This window comes from Poecilia formosa, unplaced genomic scaffold (assembly GCF_000485575.1).
Source record: "Poecilia formosa unplaced genomic scaffold, Poecilia_formosa-5.1.2 Scaffold256, whole genome shotgun sequence".
Taxonomy (NCBI): Eukaryota; Metazoa; Chordata; class Actinopteri; order Cyprinodontiformes; family Poeciliidae; genus Poecilia; species Poecilia formosa.
Genome location: NW_006800195.1, coordinates 232,154 through 257,184, shown reverse-complemented (window position 1 = coordinate 257,184; position 25,031 = coordinate 232,154). Strand labels below are relative to the sequence as shown.

Sequence of the window (25,031 nt, the reverse complement as noted above, 5' to 3'; positions counted from 1 at the left end):
CTATAAACCCATTTGAGTCTTTATACTTGGCAGTCCTGACAAAACAAATCAAAGCAAAACAACAGCTTACAATTAGCCAGTAGGAACACAAAAATATTGGAAATTGGATTTGGCCACTGAAGCCTGATGGTTTAAAACTCAGTAAGTAGTTTGCATAACATTGAAAGAAATCTTTAAAACCAGGTTAAAAAGGTCAACCTCACCCTGACAGACAAACTATTAAATAGCAGTATATAGTTGTTGTTTTTTTAACTTTAAAAAACACCATACACACTTACAAATATCATTTAACTTCCCTGACACTTCCAGAAGATCTTCAAAAGCTAAGACAAGAACAACATTAAATATACATAAAATATACAGAGAAAAACAGAGTGCCTTATTCACACAGTACAAAAATAACTTACTGAAGGAGTGAGTTTGACGAGAGACCCTATCACCAAGTTTCACTTTTCTGCTAGCTAAACTCTGCTAGCTTCTGTATTTTCCATCCCAGAAGCAACAGGACCTCAACATAGCAACTGGCCCAAAAACAGCCACAGCTGCCTTGCTTGGAAATCTGTCAAACAAGCGAACTTGTTCAAATTCACTGTTTGTAAGTGCAGTTCAACAAACGACCTCGCAGGTTCTGTGGCGTGGGAGCCGAACGGCGGCGGGGCCAAGAGTACACGATCAGAGAGAAAGAGTGCAGGTACACACGACGTCATCGTCCACGTTTAGGCTGAAATCTTAAAAACGGATCAAAATCATAACCAAGGAAGTAGCTAGTAGTCACCTCGTTACATACCTACACAGCACGCCACACGCTAGTCCACCGTTACACACACGTGCCTAATCACTAGAGGAAAAATAAACAAAGCTATTCAGTAGTTAAGCCACTTTTGGTACAATTGCAAAATAGAGAGATTACTGTATATCAAACGGATTTTGTGATACCTTTTTTTTTGTTTGTTTTTTTTTCTTTTTTTTTTTTTTTACAAGTCGTTACAAACAATGCAAAGATAATTGTCTTTATAAAATTACAGACTCCACTATACATAGACTCTTTGAGTACAGAACACCACGGAGGACTACGTTTGTGGTAAAAGCCTGGGAGAAAAAAAAACAAATATCAACCTGCTTGACTGACTGGAAGAAAACAAAACAAAACAAAACAAAAAAAGCTCATTCAACAAGTCAGCTGACCTCCTCAGATCTGACCCATCCTGGTGAGAATTAAATAGGAGTAAACCTGTTTTTAATTGCCCCGACAGTCGCATTAATGAGTCTTATTCTGATGATGACAACAGAGCTCAAACAGCGCACCGCAAACCAAAGTGCCAGCCACAATTATTGGTGTTCCTGGTAAAGACGTGTCAGCAGATTATTATGTGTCGACATCAACTTACTATGAGCCGACGGAAATTAGTTTTTGGGTGTATTTATTAATGTGCAAATTTTAAATAAATGAATCTAAATCTGAGGAAAGGCATTCAAATAAACTACATTTTTATTGCAGCAGAATAATCTCTTACTGGGGGAAAAAAAATCCTACTTGTAATTTGAGAGCATTCATCCAGTTCAGGAAAAAAACAAACACTGTAACTAACTGTTTGTTTTTAATTGTTTTGCCTGCTGTTGCTTTTTTTTGCTATTTTGTCCGATTTTGTTTTCTCCTAGTTTTCTCTTCAAACAATTACAATCAATGTCACTTTAAGCTTCCCAAGTGGTTCCAGTTAAACTCCCAGTTGGGCTCAATAAACTCCACATGTAGATGTAGATAGTGTCCAATGGTTGCCATGGTTACTTGGTGACCCAATGATGCCACTCTTGATGCACTTCTTTAAGAGTAAACCTTAAACTTGAAAGATTTATTGCATGTGATGGCAACTAATAGAAATGGATCTCTGTCACATCATATTTATACCCCCCAAAAAACAGAAATGTTTGAATTTCAAGTTAAAATTCCCCACACCCAGGGGGGTGGGGGGGAATTAAAGACTGGACCATCTCGTTGAGTTTTATCCCTTCTCACTAATTCTTATAAGATTGAGATTATGCTACTTCAACAAAAATGTGAAATTTTTTTCTTTACACATTTTTACCAGGAGTGCCAATAGATGCGTCCTGACCTGTAAATACTGTCTGATTCCTGATTGGTCAGCATATATGCCATTAAGCTTTACATCTGCATTGAATCCTCAGCATCCTCCCTCAGTTCCTCTCGACTTTCTTCTTGGTGCACATCGTTATAAGACCAAGGTACTTGCCCTTCTGATCTTTTTTCCGTATTAAACATATTTTTCTAGAAACTCTCACAAACCAAAGTTATTTTCATTTTTTTCCCCAACAGGATATTGTGCATTTGTCTCTTCCTGTTTTTTGTTAAGTATGAATTGCTTTGCAGCGTCCTCCTCCTACTGACAAATCTTGGAAGTACAATATGTAATACTGGAAGCCACTTGCTCTTGAGAAAGGAAAACAGGAGGGAGAAAGAGTGAAAGACCATAGAAAAGAACACAGCTAACTAAACATAGCGATACCAGAACAAACACTCGCCACAGAATTTCACAGAATTCCTGATATATAACATTTCACACACAGAGAATACACCTTGGACCTCATGTGAATGACAACACGCTACAAAACAGTAGAAATACAGTTACCACCATCGTATATTATAGGTTTTTCCATTAGTACTTTTCTGCAAAAGTTCTCGGGTGAAACAAGACTGGGCTTCGGTGCGGTCACTGAAATCAGCACGTCACTTTTTTTATTTTATATCATTATTCTTAGACATAGCTGATGTACAGCTTGGGGTTTTCAATTGATGTACCTAATTTTTAATGAAAGATGCACCAAACCAACATGGTTAGAGATCTGAATTGGCCAATTTATCACTTGATTGGCTCTGATTTGAAATCTGCAGGTTAGATACCGAAAACGCAGATTTTCGTCTCTATTTTTTTTAAATGCATCAAATCTATCAACTCCAACTATTTTCAAGTAGTTGCATGAGTTTGACTGTCTTTCAGGGGGTTTTAATAATCAGATATAGTCAGATATAGTCTAGCAACACATGTTGTGATGCATAAATAGGGGTCATTTTTAATAGTTTGATTTTAATTTGGATCAAAAAAGTCTATCAATGAACCTGCAGCAAAAAAAAAAAAAAATTGCAATCTTTCAAAAGCAGAAATTATATTGCTAGGAAAAGCCTGATAGGTGCATCTCTGTTTCAGATTTCAACCTTTTTATATAAACTCAACACTAGAAAATTGGCATGAATCAAACGCAATTCTAGTGTTTTTCCAAAATGATGACTCTCAGATTTAAATACGTGACTCTAGATCAAGTTCTCCAATTCTCTGACATTCGTAATCCACATTTTAGCCAAAGGGACCCTGTGTGTGTTCATCCAGTTCTCTGACTGGAAGCTTCTTTGTGAGCCAATAAACCGTCCTCTGCCTCCATCCTGTCCTTCATCTGCACTGATCTGAGACGGACGATGGGAACAGGTCGGGGTGGTCCGGGTGGTGCCGCCCAGCTGCTGGGAGTCGGTGCAGGTGCAGGAGAGGGGGGCGATAGAGAGGGAGGCTTACTCTGATGCGGCTGGAGCTCCATCCTGTCACACCCTCCCTTCAGCCTTCTTCCCCTCAAGACCGCGCGTCCGTCTTTGACTTGACTATCGTGATGACGCTCGTCGCCGTCGCCACCTTCCCCGGTATGAGCGGGCCGATGACCGACGACGGGACCCCTCCGCCCCCGCCGCCCCCGGCCCTCACCCCGACCCCGACGGTGGGGCTCCGCGCCACAGTCCTGGCGAAGGTCTGCAAGGCCTCGTACTTGGACCTCAGGGCGTCCAGCTCGATGCGCATGGACGCGTTCTCGTTGGCCAGTTTGTCCACCTCCTGCTGGAGCTGCGCCTTCTGCTTCTCCAGCTCCTCCTTCTGGGTGACCCGCTTGACCCGGCAGCTGGCGGCGTAGCCTCGGTTCTTCAGGGTGCGTCTCCTCTGTTTGAGCTGCAGGATCTCCTCCTTGGAGAGCCCCCGGAGGTGCTGGTTCAGCTCCCGCACAGACATGGTCACCAGCTCCTCGTCCGTGAGGCTGGTGCCATTTTCGCCCGGCTCACGCTTCACCTGGAGGAAACACGAGGGGAGTGAAACACCAGATCGAACCTAGCGCAACGCTGAGAATTGGGTGGGAAACACATGAAAACATTACTTTCGTTTACCTTTAAGGCTTTATTTCCTTTGTTAGTCGTCGTCATGCCACAAGAGCCTTGCTCTTCTGCGCAAACCTTTGGAGAACACAGGAGAGCATAAAGCGTAAGAAGCGTAAAACAAAAGAAACCACATTTTACCAAAAACAAAAATCCCCCCCCCCCGATGGACTCAATATTTATCACAGATTAATACCCACCAGAGAAAAAGGAGATATTAAGCAGAACCGAGCATTCTGGCCCCGTTGTGGGAGCATGGCACAGACTTTTTGCATCTGTATAAGACTGCATGAGTGAAAGTGACAAACGCTTCTTAGAATTTCCCTGACTTCCTGTTTCCTTGTGGTTTCACTCACAGTGCCCACTACCTTTGTACTCTCAAACTCTCATTGGCTGGCTGGAGGCCAATAGCGATGAAACGAGCAAGAAACAAGAGGAAGTGGTGAAGTTTGTAGGAAGGACTCCAGAGGGAAGCTAACTGTTACAGTCCTGTTTAAATATAAAGACAGACCATCTCGAAAGATAAGGAGAGCGGCGCAGAGAAGCGTTCAAACGGCTCAAACTTTATCGCGTTTAACAACAAAACGTAATGTTTTTAACCGGGACTTTATTTGGTGGAGTAACACAACTTGGTGCATAATTGAGCAACCGGCTGTTAAAGAGGCGTGATTTTAAACTTTTTCTTTAACAACAAACCCGACGGCCCCTCTAAAAAAACGTTGCGGCTCTGTATTGAGCCCTGAGGGTTTGAAACTGAAATGTTTGCTCATTTTTCTTTGTTAAACAGCTCAAGCTCAGTCAGACTGGACGGAGAGCATATGTGAACGTAGATTTTCAAATTGTCCCATATTTTCTCAATCGGACATAGGCCTGGACTTTGACTGGGCCGCTCCAACTCATGAAAATAGCAGGGTAGCTCTAGCTGCGTGTTTCGGGTTGTTGTTCTGCTGGAAGGTGAACTTCCATCCCAATCTGAAGTCTTTTGGAGCCCAAATAGGTTTTCATCATTGTCCTTTTAGTGGTTATCAAACATCCTCATCCAGGAAGCTTTTCTGGATGATCCGCTTCATTGTAAAGCAGCAGGTTCCCCCAACCTTCCCTTTTAAATATAATCTTTTCGGTCTTAAATTTAATTCAAGGTGACATTAAAAAGGTCATATAAAGTCTGAGATATGACTTGCTGAAACCTGCAGATTCCGTGGACCAGGTGGATGAATACCGAGATAAAATCACAACTACAAACTCATACCACGCTCTCCAGATTTTTTTATTTGTGAAAGCTTTTGAAAATCCTGCATGGTTTTCCTTCCACTTCAAAATTAGGCACCACTTTGTATTGATCCATCACATAATAAAACCCTAATAGTGTACACTAAAATTGTGAGGGAAAGAAAAAAAAAATACAATGGGTTGTGAATATTTTTGAAAGGCACTCAACGCCACTTCCCCTACCTATGGCGGATTTTCCATCCATCCATTTTCTTTTTAAAAAAGGATTTATAAAAGGAAAAAAAAGAAGTAAAATCCCATCAGATGAAATAATATATTTGCTTTTGTCCCCAAAGTGCAAACAAGGAACAAAAAGATGAAGACAGAAGTGTGAATCAGAGGTCAACAAAGAGCGAGCGTGGAAGTGCAACAGATGAGATCAGACCTTGGAGCTCAGTGCTCCAGCGAAGAGCGTCTCCACAGGCTCTCAATGACGAGCTTTGTGTGTGTGCTGGCCTCCTCTCATCTCTCAGACCTCGGTGTGTGTGTGCCTGAGATAAAGAGAGGCTATTGTTGCTGCTGCTGCGAGATCATCATGAGACCAGTCATGATGACTCAGCAGATTGCTGATCTCAACCCAACCTGCCCCTTATCCCCTCTCCCAGCCTCCACGCTCTGCTCTCCCCTCTGACACTTTATGTGGCGTCCACCCCCGCCTGCACGGCTTTGATGACTGTTTAACACCTTTTATATTTTTTTTTAAATCGGACCAGTGGGCCAAACCAACAGACGAGCTACGGAAAGGCTACAGGGGGAGAGCAGAGTCAGGAAGACGGCCAAGTTGTATCCGATGAGCTGCTTAACAGACGCAGGAGGCCACCTGTTGTCGAAGCTTTAGCAGGACGCTCTGCTATCAAGGCACACCAAAGTTTTCAGAACGATAAAAAAAAGTTACGCCATATCGCCCTAAAGGTTTAAAACTGTCGTCATAAAGGCGCAGAGAAGGTGCTGCGGTGAACCAAGTTTTCTCCAGCAGTTGGAGTTTAAAGTAAAGCAGCGCTGCCCCTCCCTCACCTATTGCTGCACAATGCTCAGTTCATGGATTTGGAAACTTCCTTAGTCATGCAAAAAAAAACCAAAAAAAAACGGCAGTGCTGTGGAAACCAAAGGAGTGCCACCTTTATTACGATAAGGTTGTTTTATTGCTATAGTTGCCCAGCTATGCGTGGCAAGTCTTTCTAAGTGACGTTTTCAGTAACTGCTTCCTTACCAGAAATGGAGAGGTGTCATGATGTTTAGCCTTTCCAGCCAGTCGTTAACTCGTTCAGCTCCTATCCTTAGTGGAAACAGCGTCAATGACGTGAAACGGACAGAAGCAATCCATTAAAATTGCTCTCCAGTTTAGGCATGTCAATACAGGGTTTCAAAGTCATGTTGTTCAAAAATCTGCAGATTTTTCAAAACGGTTTTTTATTATCTCAGTTTTTATCACCAGAAAGTCAAGTTGGGACAGATTGTGAAAAAAGCTGACCAAAAAATAAATAAATAAAAAATTGATGTTTTGTAAACTATCTGTGTTAAAGATTGGGATTCTGCAGCAGGATCTTGAAACTTTTTCAGGTCTTGAAGTTGGAATCGGGATCAGTTGGCGTTAAATTTAGCGACGTTGTTCAAATTAGAAAACAACACTAACTACTGCACTTCCAGCAGCAATAAATCAGGTTATAGCAACTTTAAATGGCATAAATCAGAGAAAACTGGAGGCCCATCTGATTAACTGCTCTGAGGATTTATCCACTTTTCCATAAATGATGTGATGTTTTTTTCTTCTACAGGTAAAGGGAATCGCTACTGATAATAACAGAATCTCACACACAAAAAAACAACAAAAAAAGTATCCTGTTAGGCAGCTGGCTGCTGCTTGGCTACCTGAGCAGAGAGCCTGACTAATTACTCAGCTAATATAATGTTGGATACCTGCAATATCCAGGATTATATTATATCTAGCTATTCAACCAGTAGAAAATTCAGCGCAGTCAGCACATTTACATGAAAACTAAAAATACTAAATTTAGAGGATTTTTATTTTCTTCCTAAATATACCAATCAAAAATAAAATTAGCAATTACATTATTATAGATAACGGTTCATTGTTTTTGCATCAGTAGTCAAGAAAACATCATAATGTAAAGGACATTAAACATAGGTATGTTTTACTTGCAACTAAAAACTCATATCAGTCCATAAGAGAAGAAAAAGTGAATAAGTAAATAAGTAAAATCTGCTCATTAAAATTTAAGATGGTTCTAAATACTTGTTTTTGAAACAAAGCTTTGTCCTTGTGTATTATTTCCGCACTATTTGCTTGTGTGTTTCTTATCAAAGCTCTACAGTGAGAATGTCACACAGGGCCATGCTTACAGTGAAAGTAAGAGATTATTCAATCAAATAAACAAGCGAAGCTGCGAGTGTGAACAAATAAAAACACGCTCCTCCTTCAGAGGAAGCGATGGGTTTATATGACACGAGGCCACATGTCTTGCAACATCTTTATTCTTTTGTATCAAAAAGGCACGGAGCCAAGTGTGTGGCAGTGCGCCTCCCCCACAATGCACCTCTGTCTGTCTGCGAGGGTACCACAAATCCTACATTTATAAATAGCTGCAGATCAAAGAAAAAAAAAATGTAGCAGCTCATTAAGCGCACACACACTAAATATGTCAACGCGCAGCAATTTTAAAAATTCTGTTTACGACTGCTTGACACGTTTAAGGTTGTGGGAATAAAGCAAACGCCGTAGGAGGTTTCATTCAGTCCTCCCGCTTTTATTCTGTTTATCTTGAAACGACGCAAGCTTCCTCTTAACGAGTCGGGATAACTCAAGTAGCACGTGGCGACTGTTCTCAACAACTGGAGGGCTTCCACATGCGCTGCTGCAGTCTGAAGTTTTATTGTGATGCAGCCTCCTGCAGCTGGAGGTGCATCTTCGCACAATAGCTGCATCAAAGGCAGGGAGGCTGAGGGTGGCTGCCGGTGGTGGGGGCGGTGAGAGAAGACAGGGGGAGAGGGGGGGCTAAAAAGGAGGCTGATTTCCTGGCAAGTGCTGGTTTATTTCCCCTGTGTCGAACTCTCCCCCCATGAACACCCAACACCCACCCTCCATCGACACAGAAACAAAAAGCCTGCTGCCAAGATCATGCACATTATCCCGCCGCCATGCCAGCGGGGTCTAATAAAGCACACACATGTAAAATGGTCGGCAGCGCTCAAACATGCCGTTTTAGCTCTTTGGAGAAGAAGCCGACAGATGTGGAGAAACTGAGTTCCTGCACACGTCAGAGGTTCGAGGCCTCACCCTGGAGTAATTATAGTTACTTTTCAAAAGGATGTTTTAACGTGAGAACAGAGTGTTGTTGCTCGGATCTGAGCCGACTGTGGAGCTAGATACTGCTGTCACAGCCTTAACACAACACTGCCAGGAAGAAGAACAAAAAGCAGCTGGCACGGTTCCCTCAGAGCCCGAGTGTCAACATCATAGAGTTAGCGATTACAAGAGGAGACACCGAAACAGCTTAAATATGCAGAACAATGGAGACAGGTGTGTTTGTAACGTTTCACCTGCCAACAGCTCAGGAGCACAGAGGAAATTTGTTTGAAAGGCAGTGGGTGGTCGGGCAAAATCACACCTGGAAATGGAAAAATATATTTTATAATATATATAAAATATATTATTGAAATAAATTTAAATACAAAAAAGTAGCAATTAATATTTTTACATCTACTCGGCTTTTTAAATAATTGCAGGCCAACACTCTCAGGCAGATATTTGTTGATCGCAACGTTCACAGCTGTTGTGTTTGTAAGATGTTAGGTTGTTGGACCTTATGGTAAAAATCAGCAGAAGTAGAGGTTGAAATATTGTAAACTGTGCAATAATGACGTATAAACATTTAACAGTTTTAAGTGTTTCCATCTGTGGTCACTCAGTAGTTCTTATTCATATTAAGAAGGCTATTTTACAGCAGCAGTTGTATTATGTGGTTTGACCTCCTGATTCCCATTTTGGTCCAAATTTTTATTTATTTATTTTTTTTCCGGAAATGTTGCTAAATATAGCAGGAAAGTTGCTGAGTTGGCAAAAGTGGGGTGACTATTGTTAACAGCAAAGATGCAGATATGACCTGGTGAGCCAGTCTGCCAGTCAAACCTCTCACTGCAGAGCAGAAGAGGGCAGAGGCTGATACTTAGACCTTTGGCCAGGTAGATAAGATCAGTGGATATGACAGGATTCACATCTAAGTATCGGCCGATCACCGATCTCCCAAAATTAAGGAAATCTGAGCGTGGCCGGTTTATCGGTGCATGCCTAATTATCAAGCTCACCAAATGCTAAAACAGCAACTGGAACTGACTTCAATCGGTAAAAACACATTAGGATTTTACTTTAGCAACAATTCATTATTTCATTTATATGTTGAACCCAGTGATCAGCAAATTTAAAAAATAATTAAATCAGACTAAATCTTTCCTGTTCCAGGTCAGCTTCCTGTAGATCAGCCAGAGGTCAGCCAATGACTGCAAATGTTGTGAATTAGCCAATCAGAAGCTCACGAAGCAATGACATCATCATCTGAGCTTTTCTAAGTTGCAGTTATCATAATGTATGTAGACTTTGGAGAAATACCACTTCTAATACGATGAACAATACTACTACTACTACTACTACTACTAATAATAATAATAATAATAATTACTAATAATACATTGTCTCTCTTTGTTCTGACATTTTGAAAATAAAAATAATTTTAGTAATCCTTATTTATTTAAACCATGAAAGGTTTAGCCTGATTTAAAGCCAGTGGAAAAAAAGGTAACATGTCTTTTTATTTACTATAAATAAATATTTATTTTCAACGGTCTGCATCCTGATCTTTGATTGTTGTGCTACAGCGTTTTGTCTCATTTCTGTCTCCCAACAAATGGTTATATCTTAAAATCCACAAAATGATTATTTGGCCAGTCATCAGTCTGTGAAACAAAAATAAAACAACCGAGTTGTCCGAAAGTGCCCCCTGTTTTGTTAAATGAAACTTGGCTTAGGACACAATAAAAGTTCAGCAGATTTTCTCAGTAAACTAAAATGTAAAATTTGCTATTCCTAAAGATAAATAATTAAAAAAAGCATATGAAGTGATATAGTTGAATAATTAATATGTAATTCTGCTGCAGTCTATAGTTAATTAGAGCTGCGTGATATTAAGAAAATCTGAAGTATGAAACCGTATTGCAATGATTAAAAGATGCTGACATCATTCACTGCATGTTTCAGCATCATAACAACTATTATCTAAATCAACTGTGGGTATTTTATGCAAATGTGACTCGCCAATGGTATTATGAAGGTAATAACACTTTAGCTTTTTACTATTTCCATTTAAAAAAAACACAATAAAACTGTCTTAAGAAAAAAAAATGTGTTCAAATTCACACTACTAAACTACTGCATACAACTTCCAGAAACGTTCAGACCTTTAGACCACATGGAAGTAACCCAGGTTAACGATTACGTGTAGAGTAAAGGCACAACGCCATTAATTGTACGGATCAGTGCACAAACACACATTATATCTTTCTATCCTCACAAGGACTTTTCATTGACTTCCACTCATTTTGATTCATTTCTGCAGCCTAATCCTAACCCTGACCCTGAACCTAATCATTACCAGTACATCCCTAAACCTAAACCCAGTTCACATCTCAGTCCTAAACCTAACAACTAGCCCAAAAACAGCACTCCTTCTTGGAGCAGTGGGTCCTCACATCGTAGTATTTTCTGGAGAAATGGGTCTTACGAAATGAGAAATGGTAAAACACACACAAATATATATTGTGAATATATATGCACACACACCTGCACACACAGTCTAGGGGTGTCCTTCCCATAATGGTTGTGGGGTGATCGTTGCAGAGCGGTCAATGCCACAGCCGCTGTTGCTACAACAGACAGGCTTTTTGCTGTGGCAGGCTGTATTTTTATGGAGCAACTTAAAGAACGCTGACAACTCAAGAGTAGAGCTGCTTACTGTTACAGTGGAGAGACGACACACACACACACACACCCACGCACACACCCTGAGGATGGGACCCAGAGGCGGGGATGGGTGAAAAGGTGAAAAGTGTTAGAGATGAGCAAAATATGGCTTATAGACAAGAAAAGAAAAATCTGGAAGGAGGAGGGAAAAAAACAGGTGAAAGACTGGAAAGACATTAAGGTGTGTGTGTGTGGGGGGGGAGGGAGCAGATGAGGACAGAGGGGAGAAAAGAAGAGATGAGGAAGAGGAGGAGTGGGGTGCTGTTGGTAGAGGACTGAAAGAATGCTGACGTCTCCAGAGCTGATTAGCGTTACACAGAGACATCACACCCACAGTTGGGAAAAATGCTGAGTACGGAGGGAAGACAGGGTGGGGGGTGCAAATGACAAGGGAGAAAGAAGAGAAGAAAAAGAGAAGAGCGAGCAGGGAGGAGGAGGAGGAAGACAGAGGTGGAGAGGAGGAGTGGGACGGCGGGGAGGGTAGAGGAAGGGGTGGGAAAGCGTTTGGGTGAAAATGCATCCTCAACACATTTGTAGGAGCTTAGCTGTTGAGTACGGGGAGGTGGAGGAGAGAGGGATGGAGGGGTGGAGGGGGGTTGGAGTCTGCGATATTAAAAAAGAAAAAAAAAACTGAACTCAGCAGCGATCCTCAAATCAGAAAGGTTTTGATCCATCAGACATGAGACCGCCAGCCTCATCGACAAGAAACGCATCAAGAAACTGGCATTAAAAAAAAGAACTAACTCAAAACTCAAGTCTTAATTAAAAGTGGTACCAGATCACACAGACACTCTTTAGTGTGAACGTTGTTATTGAGTGAAGGTGTGAATTTATAGTTTCTGTGAGCGTTTAAAAGTATAGAACAAAACGTGTACAAATATGTTTAAAAGGAAACTGTTCTTACTTCATGTAGAAGAATTTCAGTGCAATCAGGCTGCAAGAGAACAAGAGAGAGTGAGACTTTTAGAAGACAACAGGAAGGCCTAACTAACAGCAGTAGACATCTTATTAAATCCGTTTGAGTTATTAATTTAAGAGTCTACAATCTGTATAATATCCACACAGAGAGACTACTGTTTCAGTAAACCAAGCCAAGCTAACTGCGCTAATCACAAATAAGATAAGACAGATCCCATTTTTTAAGCCCTTTTCGCAAATAGTTCCATCATCAGTCCACAAAGATGAGCCCCTCTCTGAGCTGCCTTTGGCCATTCAGATTCAAATCAAGACGACAATATATTGCACTTGTCATGTCGCAAAAATCCAGCCAAAGGAGATTTGGAGAGGATCTCAGCAGAGTTGATATTCAACATTGTAATGAGTGATGAACATCTCCCACTCTGGAGGGCACATAGCTGGCATCTTATCAGTTTTATCCTCTTCTCAAGCATCACTGCTACAGAAAGAAATACCCTTGGCTAAAATCCAGGGATCTTTGTGGTTTTAGTACACTTCACCATGACTCAGCTAAAGTTTGCTAGTGACAAGGAATGCTGTATGTGCACTCTGCAGTGATCCCAGTTAGTTTCCATTACATCCTTGACCCAGAAGCAGACTTGGTTTGTGTTTCTGTGACCACCTTAGAGGCGTGACAGCGCTGGGTTGACTTCAACCCCCAGGTCCTACAGAAATGACAACTAGGCGTCTAAATGGTGCGACCCTTTTTAAAACGTAACTCGTAACTGGGAAGTCGGAGGAACTTTCCACTTCACTGCATTCCAGTTGTTCCATTCGTTAAGAGTCGGAAAGCCTTTATTGTTCCAACCGTACCCTGGTACCGCTGGGTAACAGCGTTACGGCATGAACAGTAGTAATAATCAAGCTGCACAGAACCCACTAGGGTGAGGCATTCCAGTTGATTTTCCCGACTTGGAAGGCGGGATTTCCATGTTCCGACTACAAATGGAATTTGTAGTCCGAATGAATGTTTTGTGAAAGAGCTTTTTGTTTTGAAGTGTTAGTTAAACCATGTCTTATAGTGACTACTCTGTCATACACACAGTGTGACATCTCCTCTGGTCCAATTATAAATAATGTATATTAGGAGTCTTAAGCTGCATTCACACCAGCCCTGTTTAGTCCGCTTTAATCAAACTCCACTTCCTTTGCCAAGAAAGTGTGGTTCGCTTGGGGAGGTGTGAATGCCTAATCAAACTCTCATGTGGACCGAAAAAGTGAACTCTGGTTCACCTACAAACTAAGGTCTCAGTTTGGCTGAAGTGAACTCTGGCGTGGATCGTATCCAAAACCACACTGACCGGAGACCACTCCAAAAGCAGGAAGTGACTGTAGCACAAGGCGTTCTGGGCAAATGCATCCAAAACAAACGGATGACCGGAAGACGAGGAGTGTGGTTAGTCTCCTAATACCAGAGGGAGAAATGGCTGGTGGTCTTTTGCCAAAGACAAAAGAGAAATCCTACAACCACTAAAATCTGACATTTGTCCATTATTGTTTACATTTAGTGAAAAAGGAAGTTGTTCTCATGTCTTCTTCGGAGGTTTTCATGTTGTGTCCTTCAGTCGTCCTTGATGCAGCGCCACCACAGTTTAGTTTGTTTGACACAATGTAGTATGAAAGGGACTTGCACCATCTGAAAATTTAACAAATGTTGCAATTTTGGGATCAAGTCAAGACTACCAGAATATCGGGTGCAAAAACTTCCTTAAAGATACAAAGAAATTGGCTAAAATGGGCAATGGCAAGTCAAAGCTTTAAGAAAAACTACGATTGGGATTGGCTACAAAATTCAAATAATCTCTGACATCGAGCCTTGTTAGCAAATCGAGATGGTACGAAAAGCGAAGGTGTGGCAGGAGGTCAGAGTGGTAAATATGAGGCTTATAAAGACAGATTAAAGAGCAGAGGGAAGAGCACAAGACTCCTTTCTCTTCGTGTAATGCAGACTAACAGGATAATGAACTCTAAGCTTGTGTGCATGTGTGTGTGTGTGTGCTGTTGATTCAGACGAAGCTCTAATTAATCTTGTTTTAAAGAACCTTCTGCTCTGGTCACTGCTGCCCCACACAGACAAATTTCTTAGAAAGAGACTTTCGATTTAGCTAGCTGCTCAGACATGGGGAGGGGGGAATAAACGTCCAGATTAGATGCTCCAAAAGCCACCCGGGAGGGAGACGAGTGGGTGTGCTCGCACATAAACAACGCAGCGTTCAGGGGATGATCAAGAACAGATCGCGAGAGTCACAAGTCGTTTGAGATGCAGTGTTTATTGAATTATCCTGCCATAACAGCTGCTTTAACTGCGCCGTCTCCCTCAGGCAACTCTCTGAGCAATAACTGAAATCACAAAGGATGGCATCCGAGTGAGGCGGCGAAGACACGCAGCAGGACACATAGGGAACGTGGATGGAGAGACACAAAGGCAGCATAATGTGGAAAGCGTGAGTTTAAAACCTCAGAGAGCTACAAAAACACAGCTGCTGGCTGCGGTCCCACCTTGCTTCTGCTAGAGAAAAAAAAAAAAGAGAGAGAGAGAGAGATAGAGACCAAAACAAAGCAGCGCTTAAGCTGGCTGATCTAAAGCGGGCCGAGGGTGTTGAGGGAGTTGGTAAATAATTAACGACGGTCACTGTGTGGAGGCTAATTGAGAATTAGGAGCCAGATCAGAGATAATGGCAACCTGTGAATAGAGAAGGCGCTCAGGGTGGAGATGCAGGACCATGGAGAGAGGGAGAGAGAGATCAGGAAGCCGAGAAGAGGACAGCCGTCTGAGCTGGGAGCGCGTGCAGGAGCAGAAAGAAAATAGGGAAGACATTAACAAGGAGGTATGCAGAGCGTGAAATAAGCATGATAACAGACGGAGACGAAGAAAACACAGGGAAGGAGAAAAATAACAACAATCTTCACACTTTTCTGCAAGTTAAAAGCCTGCGTGCGTGCGTGCGTGCGTGCGTGTGTGTGTGTTTTGTCAAACAAGTGTGTTATTAAAGGCAAGAAAAACTCCTGGCGTCGACACGTTTTTCCCATTTCAGGTAGTAAGTCGGAGTGTGATGACAAATTTCCCAACACAAGCAAAAAAAAAAACTGCACTGTCAGGCAATTGAGCTCTGGCTCCCTTTTTTTCATAAGCACTTTTTCCTTTTTTTTTTGAATAGAGAAAGATTGGACTGCTGGTTAAGTTGCTTCCCTCTTTGTGTGTGTGTGTGCGTGTGCATGTGTGTGTGTGTGTGTGCTTGGAAAACAAACAGAGCTGCAAGGGGAGACAAACATTAAGTCAAAGCACACAGCGAGTCTATTTCTCTCTCTATACCTACATACTGGTCAGCAGTAGCAGTTTGGGAAAAAGAAAGTTGGAGCGGCGCATAAGCGCCGTTTTCCTCTGTCGAAATGCTCAGATCTTTATCAGGCATGTTGATGAGAAAAGTACACGGAGAAGCGTCTCGGCGAAACCGCAGAGACGTGCCTGGTGCCACAGGGATCTCTGACCTTCAGCTCGGGGACATTCCTGGTGCCCATTTTAAGGTTTTCCATCAGCTGCCGATCATTCTGGACGGTATGAGAAGCACGCATACGTACTGCTGCAGCTACGCCGCCTCTTTTTCTTCACTAAGGAGTTCATCTCGTCACACTACGCAAACAGTTCAGAGCAAAAAAAAAAAACAAGTAACAAAAACAAGGTTCCACACTTTTTCTCTCTGTTTCTTTTATGTTTTGTTTTTTAGTGATTATGTTCAGCTTAAATTCCTCAAACTAATAAATAAAAAAAAGCTTCAGATTTGACAGTTAAAGCTGAGAGATCAGCTTGTCTGGTTGGTTGGTTTTCACACTGACCTACGGTTGGACGATATCAGGAAAACACGCGACCTGACCTGTGAAAATGTGGGCAAAGGTTGTGATGGTCATGTGAGCTGAACTGTGCAGTACTGATGTCATTCTGCCCCAGCTGGATTACAATCAAAAGTGAAAAGCATGTTATGTCATGTCTAAAAGGCAAATGCACTGCCGCATTGACAATCCCTAACTTGTGACTGCAGGAAAGAAACTTAGAAGTTTGTCATTTTCTGTGATGTTGAGGTGTTTAAACACGAAATCAGAGGAGGCACCAGGATGTAAGAAGATACTGAAAAAGTTAGCAGATGTTCAATCTGCGATTCATTTGGGCTGCGAGAGAGTGAGCGAGAGCAAGACTTTCAGCAGAAAACAGAATAGCTGAAGAAAATAAAGCAGCATTGTTTCGTTTTACTCTTTCGGGGTTTTAATGTCTGTCTTTTATTAAAGGGAAATGTTGGCAGCTTCTGGAAAACAAGTAGGGATGGGAAATTATCATAGCTTTCTTATTACAACAATTACAACAACTTTGATTTATCATAATAATGATAAACTGTACTTGGTGTTGATTGCAAACCCAAAAAATTAAAAGCATTGTCAAGATAGTTATTTCTTTTTTTACTATTTTTACAAGATTATTTCTGTGAGAGAGCCCAAAAAGACTGGAAGGAGAGAAACTCAGGAGAGCTTCCAGCTCCTTGGAAATATTTTAATGTCACACAGGTGACGGCTAAGAGCTGCCGCCACACCGTGAGCTACAGACATGCAGACTTTGTTCCCTCTCTTTCAACTCCTTGGCATTGATCCACAGAGAGCCGTGTTGTTTCTTTTCTTTTCTTTTTAAGGTTCACAAATTCATGCCACAATCGGAGACTCGTCACACTGCAGTTAAAAACTGCGGCAAGTTGGCGCATTGAGATGATGCAACTAGTAGACAACCGGTAGTGCGGGTATTCCTGTTACTAGGGCCGTCGAAGCTGTGCGCTGTTCACAGGGCCTCGACGCCGCAGGACTGTCGCTGTGCACAGAGGGTCTCACGCAGACAGAAACTTCTCGAAAGCGAAGAAAACTGTTGCCACAAAGGGGAGATGTGGGAACTTTGTTCGAGACGTACGTTGATCTGGAGAGCTAAATGAGAGTTTGAACACGACTTAAACTAAAACCGTGAACTTGTTTTCTGTCTGCTAATCCTTCTGGTGCGTCTCCTAATGAGATTTGTCTTGATTTCAGTCTGGTTATGTAAAAAGAAGTTAGTGCACTTGTAGAGTTTGGGTATAAACAGTCTAAATAACGCAGCCCACTAATGCGGAAGCAGATGAAGTGTAGTGTGGGGGGGAGACAGTGGAGCACAGCAATGATTATGCACCAGATCTGCTTACACCATATTTCATCATTACTGTGGAGAGGAAAAAAACACTCAAATATTGATCTGCCCCACTGCTTCCTTTCCTCCCTGCCTCTCTCACTCACCACCAAATCTGTCTTTTATTCCCGCGTTTCCATCTCTCGTTTTACTTCTCGCTAATACTTTCTGAAATTTGCAAGCATAACAAGAGTTTTCTGAGAGGAATCCCAGTTGCAAAGACGATCGTAAACACGCAGACGATACTTGTGAATTATGTTAAAAAAACACCAAAAGTTTCTTGCCTTTAAACACACACAAAGAGAAGGTGGACAGAGTATCGTGAACACCTGCGCAATCTATCGCAATCCAGAGCTTTAGGTGTGCAAGGGCAGCGCGTGTGAAGTTTTCTTTAATGCGTTCTCAAAACTCGGGGGTAAACAGACCACATCACGCAACAACTTAAAACCGAACGTCAGTAATTAGGTTTTCGACAAACCTAACGGACTGAAAAAAACACTCATTTAGACACAACAAGCTGGGCTGTACCGCTCGTTATTAAAGCTTTTCTGGTATTTAAGCTATGCAAAAACAAGCTTTATGGCATTACACTGACAAAGGTAATGGTAAAAACACAGGTTAAGTTCATGTTATAATAATCAAATAAAGGTATTATTGAGTCTTTTAATTAACTTATGAAAAGCAGATCTTTCAACAGCAGTCATTATTTGTAGGCGTTCCTGGTAAAGTTGTGGAAAATGCTGTAAATAAATGCATCTTTCAGCGTAATCTCCCTAAGCTGAAAGTTAAAAAAAAAAATATTCACCTGAGTTTCAGTATATGTCTAATTGTTTCATTAGAGCACCACATTTCACATATGTACAATTATCTTAGCCACTCATCAGCAGCCTGGGCAAGGAGTCATATTTATCTGCCACCACTCACAGTGATGGAGAATGCTTGAGATGTCTTAAACCGTCCAAAGCTCACTGTGAGAGAGCGTTTACAGCAAAAAGTGCCATGTTTGAGTCACCAGGTCTCCATAACAGCCTCCATCTACCATGTTTGAGATCAGGAGTTTAACAGTAACCCTGTGCTTTGCTCAGACGAGACGAAGATTTGGGTTTGGAGCGTCCGCTCTCAAGTACGGCGGTGGATCTGTGATGCTGTGGACGTGTTTCTCTTCCAAAAATCCTGGGGACCTTATTAGAAAGCAGAGAAACGTAAACCATAAACTTTTTGAAATCCCATATGATTTTAAATTCGACTTTAGACTTAAGTTCTGTTGGGGGAGCTGAAGTGAACAGAACAACAAGAGCACCCTGAAATGAAGCACCGAGAAGGATTTCTTAACCACAGAGGAAAGGTACCTGAATTAAAAGGTGTATTTTTCTACAATTTTTCAGTGTGAGATTATTCTAATGCAATGAAAGATGATGAGTTTGTTTTAAGGCATTTTACTTGTCTGCCAATAAATACGGGTAGCAATAAAGGCCACCATGCTTTTATTAGCAACTTAATGACACAACTAAGGTCAAAGTTAAAAAAAATAATAGCTAAGCTCTTTTATTTCTTATACAGCTCTAGCAGATGTTCATGGACACCAAAGTTTCTTGCCTTTAAGCACACACACACACACACACACACACACACAAAGAGAAAAAGACGGCTATATTAACAGCATACTTGTCAATATTTTCTGCCATAAATCTAAACAAATTTCTTTCTGTCTTGTAGAGCAAACACCTGTCTTAGCTGTTCGCCCCCGTCTTCCCTTCAAAGGAGGTTTTACGGAGCGTTTCATCAGCTTGATCCCCGTACACGCAGGGGATTGAGCTGCTCTTTACTCAGACACACAAACTGCTCTGATGTGGCGAAACAGAGCGACGTTAAACCGAATTCAATGCTTTGGACTTTGTCCTGGAAGGAGGCAGCTCAGGTCAAACGTGGTGACGGGGTGGAAATGAAAGAAGTGCGAAATGTTCAAAGACCAACTGCTAGTAAAATCACTTCCCTTTGAAAAAAAAACCAACAAAAAAAGGAACTAAGACACGTTGTGTTTTTTAACTTCGCTGCTACAATGCCCAACAACAAGCAGATCTGAGGTTCTTGTAGGTGTTGTATATCTCCGTCTCCTCTTTGCACTCGCTCTCTCTTTCTCGCATACACACGTGCACGCACACACACACACACACACACACACACAAAAAACAGGGCAAAGAAACTAGCTGTGGTAAGTAACAAGTGAAAACGCCATCTGTCAAGCGAGAGCGCATTTGCTTCGCCTCAGCATTTTCAGGGGAATGCCTTGAAGACAAAAAGGTCCTTGTTCTCAATCTCTCCGCAAATCCCATCTCTCATTCTTCCTCCCTCTTCCTTCATCCCCCTTGCTCCGCGCGTCTTGCCGCTCCGCCACCATCAGCAAAGTTGCACACATAAGCATTGGTCAGCGTTCAATTACCGCGAACACCAGGGAAGGATGGGAAAGTACTTGACAGAGAAATGCACTTCAAGCACTGATTAAATACTGATACCAAGTATAAAAAGCTAAGCCCCTTAGGTTGTGTGTGCGTACGTTCAACAAGAGAAAGGAAATGGGGAAAGTGTGTGAAGACAGTGGTGGTGGTAAGGAGTTGGGAGGGGGGGGGTTGCTTTTCCCTCCAATACTGATACAACTGTTTCATCATTATGACCCTCTATTACAGTACTTGCCAACTTGCTTACTACATACTTTTGATACACTCTGCAGAGTGCTGACTCTAACTAAAGCTGCTGATATGGAGTCATTAGGGGGTGAAGTTTCTGTTTTTCTTGTGCCCACAGAGCTTCCCTATTACTCTTTAGTGTTTAAGAGTTGCACCGCTCATAGGTTGCTACCAGGCAGCAGATAATGGCCTATCCACAAGAGATCAATCAGAGGATATTCTGTTGCAAGGCATTATAGTTCACTGAGCCGCTTTCCTTTTTTAGCTCAGGTCTGCGGGGTTCATTAACTGCCACAACAGTCAATCCCTTTCTCTGGCTTTTGTTTGTTTTATCGGGGGAGTTACTTAAGGTAAAGCCAATATTTTCAGAGAAACGGATATGAGGTTTTCAAATGTTGTGACGCCCAATTTGAATAAATGTTACAGGCAAAAGCATGTTTGTAAATTGTAATTTATTAGATTTTTATTTTGTCATCTTAAAAAAGAGAGAAGAAGAATCATGCTAGCTAATTATACTAAAGTTTATCACAGGCAGATGTAAGTTTATATTTATCAAGATTTTCTCTATGAAAGTAATCAAATACATTATTGTACTTACTATTTTTTTTTAAATAAACACAACATCAATCAACTAAAGAAGGTTAAAAACCTGCTTTATAAATCAGTCTAAAGGGATAGTTCAACTTTTAAGTGAGTTCCTGTTAAAAAGTTATAAGCACTTAGTTTCTTACCTGCAGGAGATAACTCTCTTTGTCTTTCATCCTAATCCAGATTAATTGGTCCAGAAATAAACAACTATAGTCTGAGAGAAGCCAAAACCAAAGTGGACATCACCAACCAAAAAAATAAATAAATAGATACAATATATAATATAAGAGAAATAAAAGTAGATACACCACCAATAGTCTTCATTGATAAAAGAACATGCAAAGAGTTTTTCGATTAAGCAACTGGACTCATCTAAAAGGAGAAAAGAAGATGTTTCACACAGTTGGAGATGCATAGCCGCTAACCTCCATTTTCCATGAAAATAATCATCAGCTTCTTTGTAAATAACAGCTCTAACCAAATATGAAGATGGTTCAAAGATTCATGAATTAGCCAAACTTTTATGACGTTTTTGAGACTGAAGTAAATTAAGATGATTGAGGTTCTGTCTGGTCTTCACCAATAAACCAGATAATGTGACTTTATAGTAAATGAACAGCTACCGACTGCACTTATGAGCAGAGGCATCTTCTGAGCATCATTTAACCTCTTTATATTTTGTATCTTTGTAGATTTCAGCTGTTCAGTAATCGAGTTTTTAGAGCTGTCGACGGCTAACGCTTTCTACTTACCAACAGTCTTAAAATGTCCTGGGACTCGACAAAAAAACAGAACTGAAATTCAAGCCTTAAAACTTGATATTTTTCTAAAACACGCATTTCGGCAAATTTGATTTCATCTTTCAGTGATTTAATTACAAAACTGAAGCTGTAGTTGAATTTCATTTCGGGCGGTATATTCCAAGAGTTTATTTCTAATCATTTCAATGCGTATGGAATACAGTTTTTTCTGAAAATGGATTAAATAAGACCAAAATAAATAATAATTGAGCTCAGAAATATATACAACTACTATGTTAATGGAAAATTGAGTGGAAGGAAAAAGTATGAAAGGTGAATTGAATTACTGAAATAAGATATATATTTTTTGGCAATATTCTAATTTACGATTCACCACCACCAAATTAAATTACCCCACAATCACCAAAAAAAGCGAACATCACTTCGATACCAGAACCTATCTTTTATTCCTCATCACAAGCTAAGCTCCCCCCCCAAAAAAAAACTAATTAAAATTTAGCTGAAACACATATGAATATTACATAAGACACATTTAAAAAATGATGTTTATCACTGAAACATATCCTGATATATTAATGGAAAGCTAAAAGGAATGGAGAATTAGCTTCCCTGTTATTTTCTAATTTATTAATGTTCACCAGAACAACATTTTATTTTACTTCAAATAAATTAAAAGGGGACAGTGGATATAAATAACAGCAGCACTTCGGTTTATATATGTGGCAGACTTAGCTATAAATAGAGGCTGATTTTCAGTGTGGTCCCTGTCAGATTGGGGGCTTGAAAAGAAATAAAATTCAGAATCATCCCTTTAATACGTTCATGATAGCTAATGTCAATATTTACAAAAATCCGGTAAATGAGTAGGTTCCCTGAACAAACGGTCTACCCCTCTAAATAAATGCGACCGAGAGGTCAAAACATGGTGACTAAAATAGTTTACAGTACGATGCCGTTTGATGAGCCTCTGCCTATAAAGCACCAGCGGAACAAATGAACGGAAAACAAACGAATTCAGCTCAAATTCCGTTTTAAAAACCAGATTCTTCCGACACAGAAATGCTTTAATTATCACCAGAGAAAGAAAAAAAGTGAATATCAGCGACATAACGGAGCGTATTTTTGTTCCCTCGTCACAATATGAGCTGAGCTCCTCTTCCTTCGCTCCAGACCTTTGTCCGCCCGCCCGCCGCCGCCGTGTTGCCATGGCTCCCTCATGCCTCCGCTCCGCTCGCGCAAACGTTGAGAAATAACAACGTTGTGATGAATCAGCATCTCTGCCGCCAGCCCAGCCGGTGTAGCTACAACACCGGCATGCCAGGAGACGAACCCGCCGATTCCACACGTCGCTCCACTCACACTCACGCTCACTCACACAATAAAAAGGAAAAATAAATCCTCTCCGCTGACAGACGCATGAGCTGAAGGCCTGTCGGGGGGGTGGCTGACACAAAGCAAATGTCAAAACAGCCGCTCCGTCTAAGCTAGCTGCTGGGACGTCTGACAGCTACCGACTCTCCGGGATGACAGCCTGCACGTAGAGTCCGATTTGTAGGCACGTTTCAGTCACAGAACTTAACAAAGGGCGAACAGGCAACGAGTCAGCACGTCAAATAAACCCACCTCAGGCGGCGCAGGTACCGAGCAGCTGTCCTACCTGAATGTGTCCAGCTTGTGTCCGCCGCTGCCGCCGCCTCTCCGCTAATGAGGTTAGGTGTAGTTACCGCTCCGAGCTGCCGCTGACGACCCCTCGCTCCTTTAGTTTCAGCCCCAAAACAAGGGAATCCCCAGGCTGAGAGGAGCAGAGCAGCGTCGCCCCCCTCCTCCTCACGGTCCTCTAATTCCGACACATAGTTTTTAAGCTTTGACAGCCCACCCGGCAGCCTGGCCCCCTTTGTCTGTGTTATTATGAAATCGGCGGCTGGTCGGTAGAGCGAGGCGGTTCGAGCGACCCAGCGGGTTCGCGGTGGCGCTTGTACCGAGCGATGATGATTCAGCACTACCAGCAGCGCTGGCTGCCCTTTAAACAGCGGCGGGGGACAGGGGAGAGCAGGGGACAGCGCGGCGGAGGCGGCGGCGGCAGCGCGGCACCGCGACGGCTGAGGCGGCGGCGCACACTCAGCAAAACACCGCCACATTCAGCACTTTTCTTTTAAGCTATTTCACTTTTGTTTCAAATTAAATCTGACTCACCAGAATTGGAGCCGGCGCCTTCGGAGCCTTGTTGTTGTGTGGACACGGTGTGAGCGCTGGCAGGAGGACAGCCGGGAGTTGAAGAAGAAGCGCTTCTTTTCTTTTTTTTTTCTTTTTTTTTTCCGCCGCCTCACGCTTTCTCACAGGTCTCTCTACATATATCCTCTGCCTCCTCGCTTGTTTTAGTCTGTGGTCGGAGGCGCCAGACGTCAAATGATGTTTGGATCACATGGTTTCATTCATGAAGGATCTACGCAACCCCGCATTTAAAGAGACACACTACTACAGCGTGTTATAACAACAGGCGGCGTGGAAAGTGTGACAAGACAGCTGTGCGCATTTCTAAACTTAGAGGCTTGATCCGACAGCACAGCGCAGCCTGGATGGATAAAACTAACCAAAACAAACCCTGCTGTTCTTCTCAGGAGCTGCGGAAAATGTATTACAGTTAGAGACGCAGCTCGATAAATCAAAACAAAAGGTTGCGTTATTTTTTTCATGAATTCAATTTAAAAATGGAAAGTTATACATTTGATATAGTCATTACACACAATCACGCTTATTTATGTCAGATTTTATGATTATGTCTCACTCCTTATGAATACATGCAATTCAGTTACTTTAAATATTGGAGTATTGCACACAAAAAAATACAATAAAAATGATTTTGGGCACGTAAATGTTGTATTATGAGTAGTCATGGAAGAGACTGCATGCTGACTAGACTAAGACTAAAGGAAACTGTTGAAGAAGCTGAGTTGTCCAGAAAGTGGTCTACAACAAAAATGTTAATGGAAAGTTGTGTGGAGAGAAAAAGTGTGGGAGGAAAAAGACGCACAATCAACAGGGATAAACTGAGAGGATTTTGCCCGATCAAGAGTTTGAGCAGATCCATAACTGATTCAAGATACACCACAGATGTATCCATGACATGAACAACGACTGCTGTTTTCCTAATGCACTCCTGAAAACAGAGACGATGCAAGACGCATCTTGAAAATGAACTGAACTGTTGCTCCGTGATCCAGTCATCTATTTAATAAGTACATTTTCTCATTTCATTTGTAATTTGTGCCTGAGTTTGAACTAGGCTTATACGTTTCTGTTTTACCAAAAATCCTTACTTGCTGGTTTTATGTTGAATTTATAAGAA

General features: G+C 41.7%; 1 protein-coding gene across 13 annotated transcripts; it reads right to left on the bottom strand.

Annotated features, from left to right (window-relative positions):
• Window positions 1–1,616: 1,616 nt before the first annotated feature.
• On the bottom strand, window positions 1,617–25,031 carry mafgb (v-maf avian musculoaponeurotic fibrosarcoma oncogene homolog Gb). Of its 13 annotated transcripts, XM_016680790.1 has the most exons (6): window positions 23,879–25,031; window positions 12,406–12,435; window positions 9,029–9,096; window positions 6,681–6,741; window positions 4,214–4,279; window positions 1,617–4,118 (listed from the first exon to the last, which is right to left on the bottom strand). In XM_016680790.1, the coding sequence occupies exons 5-6, from the start codon at window positions 4,247–4,249 to the stop codon at window positions 3,636–3,638; spliced, it is 519 nt and encodes a 172-aa protein (XP_016536276.1). In that variant the 5' UTR covers window positions 4,250–4,279; window positions 6,681–6,741; window positions 9,029–9,096; window positions 12,406–12,435; window positions 23,879–25,031; the 3' UTR covers window positions 1,617–3,635. The 13 variants fall into 13 exon arrangements, with proteins under 13 accessions (XP_016536276.1, XP_016536274.1, XP_016536275.1 ...); XM_016680788.1 differs by lacking the exon at window positions 6,681–6,741 and having other exon boundaries at window positions 23,879–25,030; XM_016680789.1 differs by lacking the exons at window positions 6,681–6,741; window positions 23,879–25,031 and adding an exon at window positions 23,343–23,843.